This window comes from Callospermophilus lateralis, chromosome 1 (genome assembly GCF_048772815.1).
Source record: "Callospermophilus lateralis isolate mCalLat2 chromosome 1, mCalLat2.hap1, whole genome shotgun sequence".
Taxonomy (NCBI): Eukaryota; Metazoa; Chordata; class Mammalia; order Rodentia; family Sciuridae; genus Callospermophilus; species Callospermophilus lateralis.
In genome coordinates this window covers 213,633,022-213,652,978 of record NC_135305.1, presented here as the reverse complement: position 1 = coordinate 213,652,978, position 19,957 = coordinate 213,633,022, and the positions used below count along the sequence as shown (strand labels likewise).

Below are 19,957 nucleotides of genomic sequence, written 5' to 3'. Positions count from 1 at the left end.
ATGACTCCTCGATTTTCAGTCTGAGCAACAGGAATTATCCACGACGGGGAAGAAAAAACGCTTATGAACTCCACCTACGTTTAGGTAGTCCATGAACTTCTGCTGAAGTTCTTAGAACTTCTCTTATCTGGTAAGTGTGTGTGTGTGTGTGTGTGTGTGTGTGTGTGTGTGTAAACCAGGGTCTCTCACATGCTAGGCAAGTGCTCTACCCCTGAGCTACATCCTCAGCCCAGGAATGGAATCTTTCTTTTTTTTTTTGGTGGTGGTGGGGGGTACCAGGGACTGAACTCAGGGGCACTCGACCATTGAGCCACATCCCCAGCCCTATTTTGTATTTTACTTAGAGACAGGGTCTCACTGGGCTGCTTAGCGCCTCATCATTGCTGAGGCTGGCTTTGAACTCGCCATCCTCCTGCCTCAGCCTCCTGAGCCGCTGGGATTACAGGCCTGCGCTGCTGCCCCCCAGCTCAGGAATGGAGTCGCGTGCATAGTGAATGAAGTCGCGCCCTGTGGATCTCCTTGAGCCTCACTTTTTCAGTGACTTCTAGTAGCCAGCATCTGCCTGGCCATGTGGCCAGGAGGAATTTTCAGGGTGGAAAAATGCTCCCAGGAACAGCTTTCAACCAAAGCCTGGACTTGCTGTATACCTACCCGGGCTCCCCCATCTCCCAGGAGAATCACCTCCAAAGAGTGAGCTCTAGATAGGTCCTGGAGGTCCCTGGAGGGAGTAAGCTCCAGTTGACGGCAGCTATAGTTTGCTCAAAACCACGCCTTTTACCCCGGGTCCTACCAGGCTCCCTGGTTTCCCTGCCCCCTTCTTCCCGCCGCGCCTGTGGCTGTTCCCTGCCAGCACCTCCAAATCAACCGCCACTCGATGGGCGGCGGCTCCACTGTCCAGTGTGTCAACCTCTGCTCCGTGTGAAAGTGACGCACGTTCGGTAGAAGCTGGATTTCGAATTTAGTTGACTAGAACTTGTGGGCACTGGACTGAAGTCTCCTTATAGTCTTTTTACCTTTTCTTAAGATTTTATTGGAGGTACAAAATAATTTAGGGTCCCAGATCTCATATATATTTGGAAACTATTAACTTATTTATTTTAAATTGATGTAAAATTGCATATATTAAATAAAGAAAGTAAAAATGTATGTATTTATCATGTACAACAGATATTTTGAAATATGTATATGTTGTGGGATGGCTGCATGGATCTAACGTACAGGGGCATTACCTCAGATGTTTCTCATTATTATTTTTGTGGTGAGAAGAGGCAAAATCTATTATTCCAGCAAATTTTTAAGTCCATATACAGCTGGGTGCAGGGGCACACACCTGTACTCCCAGCGACCCAGGAGGCTGAGGCAGGAGGATCAAGAGTTCAAGCTGGCCATCTCCCAGACTCTCTCATTTCTCTTTGTTTAACACACAGCCCAAACCTTCCTGTAGCCTGTTTTTTTTTTTCCTCAATGAGCTAGGAGTAGTTTGTCAGTTTCTGAATGGCCTTGTACACCCATCTCTTCACACGCAGCCCTCCATAGCCACCGGTTCTGCATCCATGGATCCGACCAACTGCTGATCAACACCATTCAGAAAAAAAGTGACAACCACACGAACACGGAGACTTTTAAATCTTATCATTATTCCCTAAACAACCCAGCATAAGAACTCCTTCACAGAATTTGTTTTGTATTAGGTGTTATAAATGATCTAGAGATGATTTAAAGTCATGGGTTCTATGCAAACACAATGCCATCTGACACAAGGAATTTGGGCCTCTGCAGATTTTGGCGTCCATGGGGTGTACTGGGGTCACCCCCTGCAGATACCGAGGATGACTGAACACCATAAGCTACGTGTGCACCTACGTGCGAACCTGTGTCCTGGAAAAGCCTAGAATATTGATCTGGCTCTTTACAGAGAAAGCCGACTGACCCCTCTTTAGCATATCTCAACGCCACCAGGCCCCAGGGTGGGGAAGAAGTGAGACTCAGGAGAAGGGGGCTGCAATCATTGGAGGAAGGTCTCCAAAGAGGCAGGAGGGGGCAGGGGAGATCAGAGTGTGGAGGAGGGGCCAGCCTGGAGCGTGAGCATTGATGCAGGAGAGGCGAATGGGGTGGGTGGTAAGGGGTGTCTGGGGTCAGGAAGTTGAGGGACTTCCATCACTCCCTTTATCACCTCTGCAGGATAAAAAAAGAGGTGAAGCCAGGAAGAAGCTGCTTGTTTATGAGACGCTTTGGGAGAAGTTGATAGTTTGAAGGGCTACAGGAGTTTAAAGAGCAAGTTTAGGAGGAGTGAGAGTAAGAACCCGAGGAAAGGCCTTGAGAGGGGTCTCCCCATTTGCCAAAAGTCAAGGAGGTGATGGCGACCACCCTGATTTGGGTACCCAGGGCCAGGCATTGACTGAACACACCGCAACACAGAGAAATAGGATTCAACACACGTTTATTGAAAGCTTAGTATCAAGCAGAGCACACGCTTCAGGAAGTCAAGGTTAAACACTTCCTCTCCCACAGTGATATGCAGAAGGAGTTCCTTCCGGGGCCTCAACTTTATTCCTTTTTATAAAGGTCACATTTCATTCCTCATGATGCCAACGAGATCCATGGGCAGGAACTTCCATGTGGAGCTGAATGTTCTAGTTTTAGTATCATCTCTTCACTTGTTCTGAAAAAAAAAAAACGGTCCCCTACAGAAGATTTTTAGATTAATGGTGGATTAAGGGTTAGCAAATCAAACATGGAGAAAGAGCAGGAGTGAGTGCAAGCCAGCTCCAGCCACTAGGCAGGGATGGAACCATCTAGAATCCTAGGGCAGATGTGTTCTTTAATCTAGGGTGGGTGGACACCTCAAAATGTTTGTCCTTCAGAATGCGTATGTTGGAAACTCAATTCCCAAAGACAAATGCTAATGGTATTTGGAAGTGGACCGTTTGAGAGGTAAAGTGAATGGATCATGAGGACTCTGTTCTCATCAACGGATTAATCTATTTGTGGGTTAATGGATTATTGGATTGTGGGTTATTGAGGGAGTGGCTTTGCTACAAAGTGAGAACTCTTTGGTACACTTATTCTTCTCTCCATGTGATGCCCTGCCCCTCTGTGGGATTCTGTAGAGATTCCCCACCAACAAGAAGACTCTCACCAGAGGTAGCCCCTTGACTTTGGACTTCCCAGCTTCTGCAACTATAAGAAATAACCCTATTTTCTTTATAAATTATCCAGTCTCAGTAATTCTGTTATAGCAACAGAAAACAGACTAAGACAGTATCCCACTCCAGAATTTCAATTCCCTGGAGGCTGGTTTTTGTCTATGGAGAAAAGCTGTACTCTAAGCTCCATGAAGGTAGGGACTGTATTGTTTTGCTCTCTTTTGTATTACCTTTCTATCAAGACCATTTCATCCCTCTAGGAAGGTCCCATTATTCCATGCAACCTCTATAGGTAGGTAGAACATCTGGGTAGTGGCAGTCCCCTCTCCTGGAGCCCTTTCAATGGTCCACCAATTCCCTGGGCTCACATCCATCTCTCTGTGGGACAGTATGTGTTTTGAGGGATACTGATCTGTGCAAGTCAATTTCCCCCTGTGGGATATACTTGAATGGTAGCATTGCTGGTGACATACTTAACCCATATTTCTTTGCACAGATTCCAAAGTCAGCTGAGCACTTAGTGAACAGAGAAGAGTCACTGAAGAACAATTCAGTGGGAATGAGGAACTCCAGCTAGGGTATCAGGAAAGATCATGTTGTGGTCTGGACCTTCAGTGTCCTCCAAAGGCCCACGTGGGGAAGGCTTGGTCCTCAGTCTAGGGCGCTATTGGGAGGTGATGGAATCCTTAGGAGGTGGGGCCTAATGGGAGGCAGTTAGGTCGTTGAGGGCATGCCCTCAAAGGTCTGTTGGGACCTCAGCTCCTTTCTCTCTTTCTCAGCTGCCACAAGGTGAGCTTCATTGCTCCACTATGTATTCCCCACCCTGATGTTTTGCCTTGCCACAGGTCCAGTGTGATGGGGCCAAGTGACTATGGATTAAAACCTCTGAAACCTTCAAATAAAACTCTCCTCCTTGTAAGCTGTTTATCTCAAGTATTTTGTCACAGTCACAGAAAGCTGAGTAGCATAGTGCTCTTCCTCATACTCTTCTTCAAAGGGAACTTGTGCTAAGACAAGGAGAGGAAGTTCAGGGTATCTGGGGTAGCAAAACATTAGAGTTCTCTTACCTCATTCACTGAGTTTTAAATCGGGGCCAAGCCTGCTGGAGAGCGTCTGTATCTCAGACTTAGACTTTGATTTTGTGACATCACTAAACCACTTTCGGTATTGTTTCCGGACCTGACATATCAAAGGAAATACCAGGATGGTTTTTGTTAAGATTATAAAATAGGAGAAAAGCTAGTGAATCAGTAAGAAGATAGAGATTTATTTCACAATATGTGGCATAACCATGTGATGGAATGTTATTCAGCCTTTAGAAGAAAGATATTTGGCCGGGTGCAGTGGGGCACGCCTGTCATCCCAGCGGCTCCAGAGGCTGAGGCAGGAGGATCACAAGTTCAAAGCCGGCCTCAGCAACAGCGAGGCGCTAAGCAACTCAGTGAGACCCTGTCTCTAAATAAAAGACAAAACAGGGCTGGGGATGTGGCTTAGGGGTTGAGTGTCCCCGAGTTCAATCCTTGCTACCAAAAAAAAAAAAAAAGGATATTTGGATGCGCCACTCATGGCTCAACCTTGAAGACCTCCTGCCAAGTGAATAATGCCAGACACAGAGGAACACAGACTGTACGATGCCACTTACATAAGGTACCTTGAATAGTCAGATTATTCTCAAGATGTAAAGTAGACTGGTGGTTGCCAGGACCTTGGCAGGAGGGGATGGGGAGTTACTATCTGATAGGTACAGAGTTCCTGTTTGTCCCGATAAAGAGTACTAGAGACAGTGGCAATGGTTATATGACATTATGAATAAAATGACCATAAGTTGTGCACTTAAAAATTATTCAGATGGAAAAACTACACATGGTGTTGCACACACCTGTAGTCCCAGCTACTCAGGAGGCTGGGGCAGGAGGATCACCTGAGCCCAGGAATTTGAGGCCAGTTTGGGAAACATTTATTTAAGTGGTAATTTTATGTGGTGCATATTTTACTACAATAAATATATTTTCATATTACAGAAACCATCTTTCTTATTTGGGTTACTCCAGGAATTTAGAACTTGGAACAAAAGTTTAAGTATAAGGAGTTTATTTGAGGGGTGGTCCCAAGGATCCAGGAACTTTCCACTGGAGCAGCTGGGGCTCAGCTCCCTTGGGCAGCCCCAGGAGACATGTGACCTACTCCAGAGTCACCGCACCTGAGGGGAGGGAGCTGGGGTGTTTATCCACCAGCTCTGTTCAGTCACTGGCTGAGGGCTGCTCTCAAGCACCGTTGCTCTCTGGCGCTGCCACTTTGTCCCAGGCTTGGGCCACTCACACCTCCTGGGCAGTAAGAAGCCCACAGGCTCCAAGTCATAAATGTTGTAACAGGAAACCTCAGGCGTGTGGTGAGAGGAACAAAGGGCTGTGGGAAGGCCACTGTCAGTGTCTGCCACACAAGGCACCCTGGAGATCTTGAGTTGGATTGTGCTTTCTGGTGGGGACAGTCCTGTGCACTGGAGGGTGTGGACAGCATCCCGGCCTCCACCCACTAGATGCCCATAGCAACCCACTCCTAGTTGTGACAGTGGGACGCGTCTCCAGACATTGCTGACGTTCCCTTTTAATATGCCCTAAACACACAAATGAGTGCACAAAAATAACATAACCAGTGAGTGTTTATATGGTTACATGAACAAAATGGAGCCCTCTGCAGTAATGCTCTGAGATTTGCTTTCTTCACTAAGGTATTTTCAGTGTCCTACAAGTCACCAAACATTCTTGTGCCTGGACAATTAGTAACGTGTGGATGTTCCAACCCAGGGAATGTCTGCTCTCTGGAAAGCTCAGTTTCTTTATCCCTGAGGAGCTATTTTTCCATTCCAAGTTTGATTTTGTGTTCAGCGTGAGGAAGTGGGAGGACGGAGGAAGACAGGGAGGACCTGCCTTTTTTATTTTGTACAAAAGTTTTAAAATCTGGTGTTTGTTTTGCACATACAGCTCATTGTTATTTGAATTAGCATCAAAGGTTAAACTACAGCAATTGGGTTTAAAGATACCAGTTGGCTTTATTTCCAATTCTGAAATCAGATGACACTCAGTTCCGTAAAATAGAATGAGTGCTCCATGTAGAATTCTGTCAGTGTGCCAACATGGAGACTATACCGTGTATTTTTTCTCCAGCGTTCCCACTTGTAATAGTCAGCTAATGCTAAATAACAAACAATTTCAAGAAACCTCAGTGGCTTAAACAAATATTTGCTTTTCTCACTCTCAGGTCTTCAGGTCTTTGGGGTTTGGCTGATCCTGCCTGGATCAGCGTGGCTTGGTTAAATTCGCTGAAGAATTGGTATCAAGTGGTGTGGCAGGTTGCTTTATTTACTCCTAGTTAGAAGCAGTACACCCTGTCTCAGCCTCGGGGTGGGTGAAGCCTTCTTTCCCCGTTAGCTTTGGGCCTGGCCACCTGACGCACTTTGTCCAGTGGCACATCAGCGGGGGTGATGTGAGCAGGGTCACAGGCTTAAAATGGCCCGGCAGGGTACCCCTGGCCTCTTTGTAATTTTTCATTGTTATGAGAAAAACATGCCGAAGAACTGCTCCCAGTTCTGCCTAAGCCTCAGGATGAGTCGAAGGAGCAGATATGAATCTGATTTGCTCCAGGAACCAAGCCAAGCCGAGCCCAGCCGGGGTCACTGAACCCCACCTGCAGGCCTGAGGAGGAGAAAGAAGTTCTCGTGTTCATGCCACTGAGATATTTGACGCAGCCCGTTATGAGCGTGAGCTGACTCTTGTGGTGGGAAAGCTGGAGGAACCTCCTTCCCTGATAGAGCAACCATCTGCTTTCCGAAAGCTACTAGCAAATCAGGGGATCTTATAATCAATAACATCTTGCTTTTGTTAATAGCTTTTCTGAAATAGAATTCGCCTATTACACAACCCATCTAAAGTGTGCAACCCCATGGCTTTAGGATGTTCCTAGAGTTCTGTAGCCTTCACCTTAAACATGTGTAGAGCTTTATCCAAGAACCACTGTTCCTCCTCCACCCCTCCTATCCCTTCCCCCAGTCTCTCCAGCCCACTCAATAACTCACCTACTTTCTATGTCCGCCTTCAAGAGCACTTTAAAGTAGATAAATGACAAGGTGTGTTCACATATTGATGACAGACTCGTGAAAATTTAAAGACATGGAAAGTAAATGCCTCCAATATTTAAAACACAGTTTTAAAACAACAGAGAAAGGGCTCAGCGTTTACCTGTTGGCTGAGCAGACAGTAGACCAGGAAGATGAAAAAGCCCTGCAGGCTGTTGATGATGGTGAAGAGATACGCCAGGACCCGGCCAGCGGGACCCACCTGCAGGACGCCCAGACACCACGTGCAGCCCAGGATGAGGACCTGAGCTGTGGCTTTGAGAGTCAGCATCCTGAGAGGGGTCAGAGATGGTCACGTCAGAAAGCTTGTAATGGAGCTGGGTGCAGTGGCACATGCCTGTCATCCCAGCGGCTCAGGAGCCTGAGGCAGGAGGGTCACGAGTTCAAAGCCAGCCTCAGCAAAAGCGAGGCACTAAGCAACTCAGTGAGACCCTGTCTCTAAATAAAATACAAAATAGGGCTGGGGATGTGGCTCAGTGATTGACTGCCCCTGAGTTCAATCCCTGGCACCCCCACCCTGCAAAAAAAAAAAAAAAAAAAAAAAAAAAAAAGCTTTGTAATGGACACAGACAGCCCTGTAGTGTAGAGTGTAGTTGTTAGTAGTGAGGACTCAAGTAAGACCAGGACTTAAATTCAAGCCAGCACTTGCTAGTTGTGGGAGGTCAGGCAAGTTACCTTATCTTCTTGTAACTCAGTTCCCGTATCTTCATAATAGAGATGCTCCTGACTCACCCTGGGATTGCCTCCCATACACTCACAGAAAGTTGAAAATATCACTAAGTCAAAAATGCTCTTAGTACCTTAACCTACGGAACTCCTGAGGCATCTTGTGTTCTCTGGGGGAAACTGCCAGTTTTTTCTTTCTTTTCTGTTTTTTTTTCTTTTTCCTTTCAGTGTTAGATGACTTCTCCCTTTAAGCTCCCCCTGCCCCTGCACATGGCTGACAATTAGACTACAATTCCCAGGCTTCTTTGGAGTTGGGTAGCATCACGTGACCAAGGTCAGCCAATGGGATGACTTCTATGTCACCTCTTTCCCACGGATGGGATACTGACAAGGACAGCATCCTAGAGGATGACAGAACAGCAAAACAGAAAGTGTGTGAGTCCCTGGTCACTCTGTGGAGGACAGCTTGTCCACCAGCCCTGGATGGCTGAGAGGGACCAACGTCTCCTCCTCTCTTCTTTGGGAAGGTGGAGTGGGAAGCCCCTTCTCAGGGGTCCAGCCTGTACTCCAGCTAATACAATTCCCGTTAATTGTGGCAGCAGATGGTTACAGTGTCCCCGCTAGCCCCCAGCATGGCTGCAGAGTGCCTCTGTGGGTGGATGGGCAGGAGGGACCGGCAGGGCCTGGCTGGGAGAAAGGGTGGCAGGAGGCCCCCCCAACCCCACCCCCGGCCCATCCTACCTCGTGTTCTGGATGGTTGACACCTCACTGTTGAGGGAGGAAAGTTTCTTTCTCAGAAGCCAAAGGACCGAAAGAAAAAACACTAAATTCACCTGCAGGAGAGACACAGACCGGGCACAGAGTACCAGTTAAAATAACGTATGTTTTGTCCACACTAAAGACGCGCAGTTCTACCACTGGGCACGTGGGATTGAATACAGAGGCAGCAGGAGGAAAGTCGAACCATAACTGAGGCAATGCACGGCCCCGTCCTGTCTTGCACCCAGCATTTGTGGTGGCCCCTCTTCAGTCAGGAACACTGGGGGCCCATACTCACGAGGATGATGGCGCAGACGGGGCCGAGGAACCCCCAGATGAATCCCTGGTCCAGGCGGAGCCAGCAGCTGAGACAACGGGAAGACGGACGGAAAGAGAGATCAGAGCAAGCACAGGTCAGAAGGACCTGAGGTGACACCTTCCCTATCAGCGGGCTTTCCCGGCTCTCCCTGAAAGGTACCTGATGGCGATGGTGGCTTTGATTGCTCACTACTGTGTATTAGTGTCCCACTGAGCATTTTAGAAGCACCGTCCTGTGGAGGTTTCACGGGACTGTGAGGTTGGGACAATGGTTACCATTGTTGCATGGAAGGGCTAAATCCTGAGGACACAAGGTCCCAGATTATGAGACGGATAAAGTTGAGAGTGAACCACAAAACTCCCTCCTTCCAGAACCTTCTGTACTCTTGCCACCATCTTCAACTGTCTCTCTGGAAGGTAGGCGGAAGCTATTATTAAGAATGTGGAACACAGTTGGATTCCCACTTTCTGATCGTGGCCCTTTGACACTGTCCCTGAAAGGCGATCCCGGGACACTGTGTGGGACACGGGGTGAGGGTGCCGCTCACCGAGCAGGTGTCCCATAAAGGTGAGGCCTGGATGCTGCTGAGATGGCCACGATCACTGCAGGAACCCCGTAGCCGACCGGGAACCGGAGCCACTTCATGAGCTTGTTCACGCTGGAGTAGTTGACCACGGTCAGGTTCCGCGCCGTGAGGAAGAGGAAGAGCCCCTCCAGCAGCATCCAGGTGAAGGCAGCCAGGTAGAGGTAGTGCAGGGCGCCCGCGATGACCGCGCACAGCACCTGGGGAGGAGAGGCCCAGGAGGGGTGCCAGCTGGAGTGCGGCCCGGGGCCTCTTCCATGCTGGCTTTGGATTCAGAACACCTGATGTCAGACCAAGGGCATTAAAGTAAGAGCGATGATGGCCAAGGCCAGCACTGGGCACCTGGACAATAGCCCCTGCAGCCCGACCCAGGACCAGAATATGCTGCCCCGAAATAAGGTACTTGGCAGTAAATTCTATAACTTATTCCCCCGTCTAGCTGATACCCCTTGGCCAAGGCCTCTGAAACCACCACTCTCTGCTGTACTTCTACTGCTCAGAAGTTACAAACTGATCATTCTTTTCTTTTTTTTTTGGGTTTTGACTGTAGTCACCATGCTGTACGACAGGTCTCCTGAACTTATTCCTCTGATCTAACTCAAAATTTGTAACATTTGACCAAAGTCACTATAGTTAATAATAATGTCTTTTCTCTCTCTTCCCTCCCTCCCTTCCTGTCACTGGAGGTTGAGCCCAGGGCTTTGCACACGCCAAGCACGCTTCTCTACCGCTGAGCTACACCCCAGAACCCTGCTAAAAGAGAGTGGATTTTTAATAAGAGATAAATATGTTGATTAGCCTGGATTATCATTGCACAATGTAGACATGTACTGAAACCTCACATTGTACCCCCAAGTAGCTTCAGTTATCATTTGTCAAATAAAAATAAAATTTGGAAAAAAATTGCCATTTTGGCATAAGAATTATTTTGAGCCAAAGGCAACTGAAAGAAGCAAACATAAAACAAACAAATAAATAAATAAATAAAAATACAAAAACCAACCAAATAAACAACAAAAAAGGAGCTCTCAGTTTTCCCATTATCTGCTGAAAAAAAAGACATAAATCTATATACTTATCATTCTTTTTGTGATAAGAACACTTAAATAATCTATTCTTCAATATATATATATATATATATATATATATATATATATATATATATATATATATATATATATAATCCCTCCTACTTTTTTGATAACAGGGATTGAACCCAGGGACCCATAACCACTGAACTATAGCCCTAGCTCCCACCCTTAAAATTTTTTTTTAGTTGTAGATGAACACTTTACTTTATTATTTATTTGTTATTTTTTATGTGGTGCTGAGGATTGAACCCAGGGCCTCATGTGTGGGAGGCAAACACTCTACCACTGAGCTACAACCCCAGCCCATCCCCAGCCCATTGATATTTTGTTTTGAGACAAGGTCTCACTAAATTGTTGAGGCTGGCTTTAAACTTGGGATCCTCCTGCCTCAGCCTCCTGAGTTGCTGAGATTATGGGCATGGGCTATACCCCTGGCATTCAGTGATTTTTCAGAGAACACGATACAGTGTTACTAACCCTAGTGACCATGTTGCTCAATAGGTCTCTTGAACTTACTCCTCTTGTCTAAATGAAATTTTGTATCCTTTGACCACCATCTCTCCAGCGCCCCTCCCCTCCTCTGGCCTCTGGTGACCTCCGATGTGCTCTACATACACGAGGTCACAGAGCGATCGTCTCTCTGGGCCTGGCTTGTTTCATACCATAACATCTTCCAGGTTCACCATGTTGCCACAAATGACAGGATTCCTTCCTTCCTTCCTTTTAAATAATATATGCAGACACACATGTACGGGGGGTCCTCCTCTCCTCTCTACCAGGAAGGACAACAGTTGACCACTGAGGACAACTCAGATCCTCCTTAGCCTGGAGCAGGACACACTCTAACCACCATGCATTTCCTGCCTATTTGCCTTCCCACACGTGGCGCCCCCCCCCACCCCCCCGCCGCCCCCGGCACCCTAAACTTCTCTTCCTTTACCTGTCCTTCTCCCAAACCTGACTGTCTTGTTGAGGATGCCGTCTAACCCGAGTCCTAAGCCACCTCTTGGAGAGTTCCTCATTGCCTTCCTCTCTCCCTCGGTACGTGAAATCCAGCTGGTGACAAACTCGGGCTGCTTTCTCTTGCTCATAGTCTTTGTTACAGGACGCCCAGCTAAGACCTCAGGAGGGTAGAGGGAAACTGTTTTTCTCTCTTACAGACCTAAGGCTGTTTGATTAGAGCCCCGTGCGGTTCAGCACCCTCTGGGACGCCTGGGTACCTTGGGCTGGGTTCTGTCGATGGCCGTGAGGAAGAGCAGGTGGGCCAGCAGGAGGCAGAGCGAGAGCTGCAGGTGCAGGGAGGTGCTGGTGTTCTGGATGGCTCTGCACAGGAGGAAGGTGAGGGCCGCCAGGACCAGGCACAGCAGCGACACGCCCAGCCCCACGCAGGTGATGAAGTCCAGCACCGGGTCGTCGTCCTGGGGCAGAGGGAGGAGCCTTCACAGCCTCGTGCCCTGCTCTGGGGTTCCGGCCTCCCCTCATCGCTGGACTAGGGCGTCCCCCACACAGGCATGATGCCTGATGACAGGTGGGAAGCGTCTACCAGATGACTTTTTTTCTGTTTTCAGCTTTATTGAGGCATATTTAGTAAACAGAATGGACCTGTTTAATGTAGACATTTGGACATATGCATGCAAATATGGGTGGCTGGATGGGCCACCCCAAACATGTCACTTTGGCAAGAAGAATTATTTGGAAGTAAAAGCACTACCTTCCCTCATCCTGTCAAAAAAACCAACAAAACCCCCAAAACCAGAAGGTGCAAGAAAAAGCACTTTAACTTCCTCTTTTTCTTCAAAAGAAGGAGACGAAACCTCCATATGGAAGATGATCTCCCTATACCAGGGTGAGAAAGTAACATTCTTCTCACTGGAGAAGTCGAAGCTGAGAGAATTCTGCACAACAGGCCTGCTTGGCTTCTCCCTGGTCACTTCTCCATCCAGCCGACCGCCCTAGCTCGAGCTCCGTGGCTTCGTCACACATTTACAACTTACTACTGTTTGTCCTATTCAATATGCAGAGTCCAACTTATGATGGTTTGACTTATAGTTTCTTGATTTTTTGATGGTGCCAAAGTGCTGTGCATTCAGTAGAAAGTGTGTGTTGGGTTTTGTAATTTTCTTGGGCTACTGATATAATATTCTCTTGTGATGCCGGGCAGCAGCAGGAGTGCAGCTTTCAGGCAGCCCCTGTGACCATGAGAGGAAAGAGCCAACACTCTACTCTGCTGGCCTTCCCTCTGTCTTCATGATACCTGATCCCATTTCCCCCAGAGTGACAGACAGGGTCAAGGGACCACAGACTGAAACCTCTGAAGCCATGAGCTGAAATAAATCTTTTCTCCTCTAAGTTGATTTTCTCAGGTATTTTGTCACAGCCACAGGGATCTGACTAACACAGCAAGGAATCGAGCAATCTTGAACTGAAAACATTCAGAAAAAAATTGGATCTGTACTAAATGTGTACAGTTTTTTTTTTGTTTGGACATTATTCTCTCAACAATACAGTATAACAACTATGAACAGAATTTACATTGTATGAAGTATTGTCAGTTATTTAGATGTGATTTAAAATATACGGGAGGATGTGGGTTGGTTCTATGCAAATGCTATGTCATCTGAAGTAAGGGACTTGGGCTTCCATTGATTTTGGTGTCTTCATGGGGTTCTGGTCCATGGACACTGATGGATGACTGTCCTATGAGGAAGAGTTAAACGCTCACATCGTACCTGGCTGGTGAAGGCCACGAGGACAGCAAAACTGGACAGGTGCGTGGAATTGCAGACGGTGTGACTTTGGTTCACTTGTGTGAGGAAACAGCCGTCCCTGGACCAGTGGCCACCCGCCTCTGTGACCTTCCAGTAGACGCAGAAGGCCTTTCGGCTGCTGGGTTTCATCTGGAAACAGAATGAGCTCATGGTCTTCCTCCTCGGGAGGGGTGACTCCCAGGGCTGTCCATGCCAGGGTGCCCATGTGAAGGCTCATGGGTTAGGAGCCACTCAGGGGACCTCTGTTTAAAATCACCTTTAATTGATACCTGATAATTATGCATGTTTATAGCCGGTAATTGCACACATTTATGGGGTATATACTGGGCTCTTTTTGTGGTATTGGTATTGAACCCAGGTGCTCTATCTTTGACCTATGTTCCCAGCGTTTAAAAAAATTTTATTTTGAGGCAGGATCTTGTTTAATTGCCCAGGTTGGCCTTGAGTTTGCAGTCCTCCTGCTTCAGCCTCCTGAGTAGCTGGGATTCCATGCATGGGCCATCACACTTGACTATGCTGTACTTTTGGGTATATGCATGTATGTATATTATATATACACATACATTCGAGGATATATATATACATATGTACTTGAGCAGATATGTATGTATATATCCTCAAGTATGTGTCACTTTTTAAAAATATATTTTTAGATGTTGATGGATCTTTATTTCATTTATTTATTTATATGCAGTGCTGAGGATTGAACCCAGTGCCTCAAACATGCTAGGCAAGTACTCTACCACGGAGCCCTAGCCCCAGCCCCTATATCACTTTTTTTTTTTTTTTTTTTGGTGAGTATATTAAAAATCTTGGCTTTTAACTATTTTGAAACATAGAATTTAGTATTGTTATTATTATTACCTAAAGTCATTCTATTATATAATAAAATGGCAGAACTTATTTCCTTATGCAATTGCAACTTTGTCCCATGGACTAACCTCCCGCACCCCTGTCTGTCTGTCCTCCCCATGGTCTCTGGTGGCCACTATTGGACTCACAGTTTCTAGGAGGCCAAGTTCCTTAGATTCCATGCCAGTGAGACCAGGCCGGGCTTGTCTCTGTGTCCTGGCTTATTTCACTTAGCACAGTGTCTCCCAAGTTAAGCCATATTCCAAGTGGCTGCCAGGACACCTGCTGTGTAGCCTTAGCTCTATTTACATAAGGTAAAATAAAGCCAGGGCTGTTGGGGGCCAGACTTTTATGATATTTTCTTGGCTTCAGACCTCGCCCCTCCCTGTGGGAGTCCAGTGAAAACAGAGACTGAGACCTGGTTTCCTTCCACACTGGCTCGGAGCCCAGTCCCTTTACACCAATTCCGTCCCTGACTTCTTATCAACACAGGCATCGATCCTGCAGTGAGAAGGACGGTGTATGACTGCGATACCACAAGGAGAGAGAATGAAAATATTCTTAGCTCTTTCCCTCATCTCAAGGACTTGCACGGTGTCACTTCACGGGCCCAGGAGGTGGGCTGGCTGGGGGTGGCCTGTGGGGTGGGGGGGTGGGGAAACGGCATGCAAATGGGTTTAGGCTCACAAAATCTGACCAGGGCCAGCACGACTTCCACCCACCTTCAAGTTCTGGAAGGTCAGAGTGACAGAATGGGAGAGAGACGAGTTCCTTCTGGGTGCCACCGCGGCACTCACCACCTGGGAGTTCAGGTAGAGCGGGTCCTTCTCCTCGGCCTTTTCAAAAAAAGTCGCATTGAGGATGTTTCCCAGAGAAGCATAGGAGATGAAGGCAACCGCACTGGGACCTGAGGAAACGGAAGGGAGCCTTTAGCGGGGTGTGGGGGGCCGTGCGGCCTGGGGCTGGGGCTCGGTGGCCGAGCGCTCACTTAGAGTGCAGGGCCCTGGTTCAGTCCGCGCTACCTCATCCCCATCGGCCTTTCCCCATTCCTCGACTCTCCCTGTCGTTGCCTTTGTACGCTGTACCTGCTGCCTCCAAGACTCTCCCCCACACAGCTGCCTGGGGGGTTCCTGGCCTTCCACAGGTTTCTGCTCCAACATCACCTAATCAAGGCTTCATGGATGGTGTACAAAACAGTTCCTTCCCAATGTCTCTCTTATCCTTCTTCATCATTCCTAAGCACCCGACACATCATGCCCCTTTATTTAACTAGTAGACCGTCTCCCCTAACCCACCAGCTGGGGAAACTCAAGTGGTAGAGATGGTCTGTAAACATTTGTCTAATTCAGTGAACACCTACTGTCAGTGTGTGGTTACAACAGAGTACGAGAGACTGGGTAATTAATAAAGAAAAGAAACTTATTTGGCTTGCGGTTCCGGAGGCTGGGAGGTCCCAGGGCATGATGTTAATATCTGCACAGCATCTGATGAGGGCCTTCTTGCTGCATCATCCCATGGTGGAAGATGGAAGGGCAAGAGGGTGCCTTCAAAAGGCGGAGCATGCAAACTTGGGTCCCTCTTCCTCTTCTTAGAAAGCTGCTAATCCCATGACGATGGGGATCTCACCCTTCCGACCTCCTCCCATCCTAGTCACTTCCCAAAGGCCTACCTCCAAACACCATCAACATGTGAATTTGGAGACTTACTTTCCAATACATGAATTTTAGGGAATGCCTTCAAATCATAGGACCCATAGGACCCACAGCACCCATAGCTTCCCTTTGATCAGAGATATGGGGTGGATCAGGATGGCCTGAATTAGTTACAGATATTAAGCCTTTGATGGTTCCTGTTAGGTCTGAGCGTGTTCCCCAAAATTTGTGTGCTGGAAATTTAATCCCCCATGCAGCCGTGTTGGGAGGTAGGGCCTTTTGGGAGGTGTTTGGGTCACAAGGGCTCTGCCTGCATGAACATGTGAATGGCACTCTAGAAGTTGTTAGCCCCTCCTCTCTCCACGATGGAATGATGCAGCAAGAGCCCGTGCACTGATCTTAGACTCCCAGCCTCCAGAACAGCGGGAAACAAACTTCTGTTCTTTGTAAATTACCCAGGCTCAGGGATTCTGTTAACAGCAACCCAAATGGACAAAGCCAGACCCCATTTATTATGCTGTTAGCTATCATGTTTCCATTGCAAGTATAGGAAAAATATTGCCAAACTTAAAATTTGGAAGTTTTCCTTATGCAACCCCATTTTTGGTTTGTCTTGAAAAATCAGAAAGTCTGCTGATCCCGGGACAGTGGGTAACAACCCATTGCTTTCTGTATGAGCCGTAGAGGCTGCTGTAAGGCCCCCAACCTACAGGTGGATTCTATGACAAGCAGCATGACCCTCTGAGTGACGGTATTTGGCTGCCCACAGGGTGGCTGGAGAGGCCTGTTACCACCCACAAACAGACCAGAGCAGGTGGTCAGCTCCTCAGCCCCTACCCTAAGTGGAATAGCCAAGTGGGAGGGTGCCCCTTGGATCACATGGAAGGACACCTTGGAGCCCCCTGGGCCCCAGCAGTAACCTGATTGCTCAGGTATCCTGACAGGTTGCCTTTGCTTTGGTCTCACTTCTCTTTACCTAGATAATAATGTGTCACTTGGCTAGGCCACGGGACCTAGATATTTGGTACGACATCAGTCTGAAGGTTGCTGTGAAGGCTTTTTAAAATTTTTTAAAAAAAATTTTATATGAGATTCACATTGAAGCAAATAGATTTTGAGTAAAAGCAGATTTCCCTCCTTAAAATGTGGGTGGATCTCATCTTATCAGTTGAAGGCCTTGAGAGAAAACAGACTGAGAACTTCCAAAGAAGAGGAACTTCTGCCTCCTGAGTATCTCTGGATTCAAGCTGCGACATTAGCTCTTCCCGGGGTCTCCAACTGGCCTGCCCAGACCAGCCTCTGTCATCCTGGGAGCACACACCTAGGCCCTCACCCTGTCGGTGGGGTTTCACTGGAGACCCCCGACCCATACACGCACTGGTGTTTTCTGGTGTCATTTTCCAAACAGACTCCGTACATTTGTTCACCCAGGGTCTGCTTTGGGTGAACGCAAAACCAAGACCCGGGAAGATTAACCCCCGACCCCCAAATTTCATAGAAGTCTTTTCCATGCGGCAGATCAGAAAGGCTCCCCTTGGGGAAGATGTCATTGCGTATTTTTGAAAGGAAAAAACTCCAATGGCAAAGCCCAAGGGCAACAAGCCATTGGGGAGGAGGCTTCAGGGCACATTTCCCAGGGACTTGCCCGAGGCCCTGCTCTGAGGGCTCTGGGTGCCGCTTGCCCCTACCTTGTGCGCGTCCCTGGATGACATCGATGCAGTGGATGTCCACCGAGTTCATCTGGGTGTGTAAGTGGAATGCCTCTCTTTCTTCAGAGCAGTTGTCTGAGACCACTCGAGTTTCGACAGCTGGTGAGGAAAGCAAGGGTCCAGTTTACTGATGTTATAAGAACCTTTGAAAGTTGCCTAGTGGGCTGGGGGTGTGGTCAGTGGTGGAGTGTTTACCTAGCACCACAAGACCCCAGCACCTCCCCAAATTACTTTTAAGTCAAAATTATAGGCTCAGCACCCAAAATTAAATTCCTTTTAAGTCAAAATAATAGACCCAGGATTGGAGACCATTGTCTATTCTCGCTAACTTGCTAAGGCAGGCCTTGAATTTGCAGTCCTTGTGCCTCAGCCTCCCGATAGCTGGGATTACAGGATTGAACCCAGGGGCGCTTAACCACGGAGCCAGCCTTTTTTATATTTTACTTAGACACAGGCTCTCACTAAGTTGCTTAGGGCCTCGCTAAGTAGCTGAGGCTGGCTTTGAACTTGCGAACCTCCTGCCTAAGCCTCCCAAACCACTGGGATTTCAATATCTTTGCAAAGCAGCTTCATGGAGGTGTAATCGAGGTCCAAGAGACCGCACACATCAAAGTGTTCAAGTCGTTGAGTTTACGCCATGAAGCCACCACCCGATTGTGCTAGTAGGACATTTCCACCACCCCGTCAGGCTCCCCAGAGGTTCTGCCTCCTGCCTGTTGTCCCTCTCAGCCTTCCTCCTCACACAGCAGTCTGTTTCCTAGCAGTGACATAAACGGGCTCATGCAGTGTGTTTGTTAATTACTTCACCCAGGCCCTGCTGGTCTGGGTCGCAGCCTGGTTCATTCCTTCTCTATCGTCTTCTTACCCACAGTACTGTTTTGGACCTTCTGGATTTTTTGTCCTGGGGCCCTCAAGGCGGTTTCTAGAACTTTGGATTCCACATTCTGGAGGACAGACGAAGCTGTTGAGGCGACTTCTTGCTTGCTTCCTGCTCCCCAGAAAGTCTGATTGGTGAGAAGTGACTCAAAGTTGTTGACAACCTGTTGGAGCTTTGAAGACATAAGGAATTTTTAGAAACCAAATCTGGTAGCTCCCATAACCAAAGGGAGAGTGGGAAGGAGGTTCTGGAGCCAGAGGACCCAGGTTCAAATCTTGACTCCACCATTCATTCCTGCTGTGTGACCTTAGGCAAGTCACTCAATCCTTCTGTACCTAAGACAGACACAGGACCTTATAGAGTTTTTTTGTGTTTGTTTTGTTTTTTTAAGTTGAATGAGTTATGAGACGCTGTGCTTTCAGAACAGCCTTTTTGCCTGATAAACACCATGTAAAGGCTAGTTATTACCATAGTGGTAAGTCTGAAACAGGCCAGTGATTCTCAACTGGGGGGAAAATCTGCACCTTCTTCAACCCTGGAGACCTTTACCAGTGGTGAAAGAAATCTTTGGTGTTATAGCAAGGGGGAGGTTGCTCTTGGCATCTTGCTGTTCAATGTCCTATGAAATTAGGACAGCTGCCCACTACCAAGCATGACCCGGTCTCCAGTGCTAGTAGGCAAAGCCAAGAAACCCCTGAATCCGAGTTCCAGCTCAGAGCACTCTGACTGGCCTTTGCAAACCAAGGGACGTGACCCCGATGGTGCTGAGCTTGGATACAGTTTGAATGCGCACCCTGAGGGTTCTGTGGCAGAGGCTTGGTTCTCTGTGGCAATGTGGGGAGATGCTGTGGACCTTTAAGAGGCGGGGTCTAATGGGAGGCCCTTAGGTCATTGAGGGCGGTGCCCTTGGAAGGCGATTATAGTCGTTCTTGGGAGAGTGAACTCTGATAGGAGAAAACCTGACCTCTGAATTGCTCTCTAGCTTCCTGTTTGGGATTGTGAGCCTCCCCGCATTACTACTGCCTCCCACATTATTGTGACACCAGCCATCATGAGGTCTTCTCTAGAGCCAAGCTGATGCCAACTTCATTGACCTCTAGAACTAAATAAACCTCTTTTCTTTATAAAGATAGCCTGTCTCAGGTGTTTTATTATAGTAATGAAAACAGATTAATAGAGATGACTAGCCAAGAGAGGTGCTGGGGAAGAAGGAAGGGCCAAGGTGATTTGAAAGAAATTTTTTAATGCTGAATGTCTCTCCCCACATCCTTGTAGTCAAAATATGGTCCTTGGAGGAGCAGCATTACCCAGAAGCCTGTTAGGAATGCAAAATCTCAAACCCCAGCCCAGGTATGCTGAAGCCAGACCTGTACTTTACGACTCTCTAGGGGGTTCATGAGGGC

General features: G+C 47.7%; 1 protein-coding gene across 1 annotated transcript in view; it reads right to left on the bottom strand.

The window, feature by feature from the left end:
* Positions 1–4,214: 4,214 nt before the first annotated feature.
* Positions 4,215–19,957, bottom strand: part of Adgre3 (adhesion G protein-coupled receptor E3) — a 28,409-nt gene continuing 12,666 nt past the window's right edge. The window contains exons 5-14 of the mRNA XM_076857632.2: positions 18,543–18,726; positions 17,657–17,776; positions 15,039–15,223; positions 13,426–13,593; positions 11,917–12,114; positions 9,570–9,805; positions 9,002–9,068; positions 8,686–8,777; positions 7,382–7,550; positions 4,215–4,325 (exon numbers count right to left, since the gene is read on the bottom strand). Coding sequence (XP_076713747.2) covers positions 4,215–4,325; positions 7,382–7,550; positions 8,686–8,777; positions 9,002–9,068; positions 9,570–9,805; positions 11,917–12,114; positions 13,426–13,593; positions 15,039–15,223; positions 17,657–17,776; positions 18,543–18,726 — 1,530 coding nt within the window. The remainder of the gene's footprint in view (positions 4,326–7,381; positions 7,551–8,685; positions 8,778–9,001; positions 9,069–9,569; positions 9,806–11,916; positions 12,115–13,425; positions 13,594–15,038; positions 15,224–17,656; positions 17,777–18,542; positions 18,727–19,957) is intronic.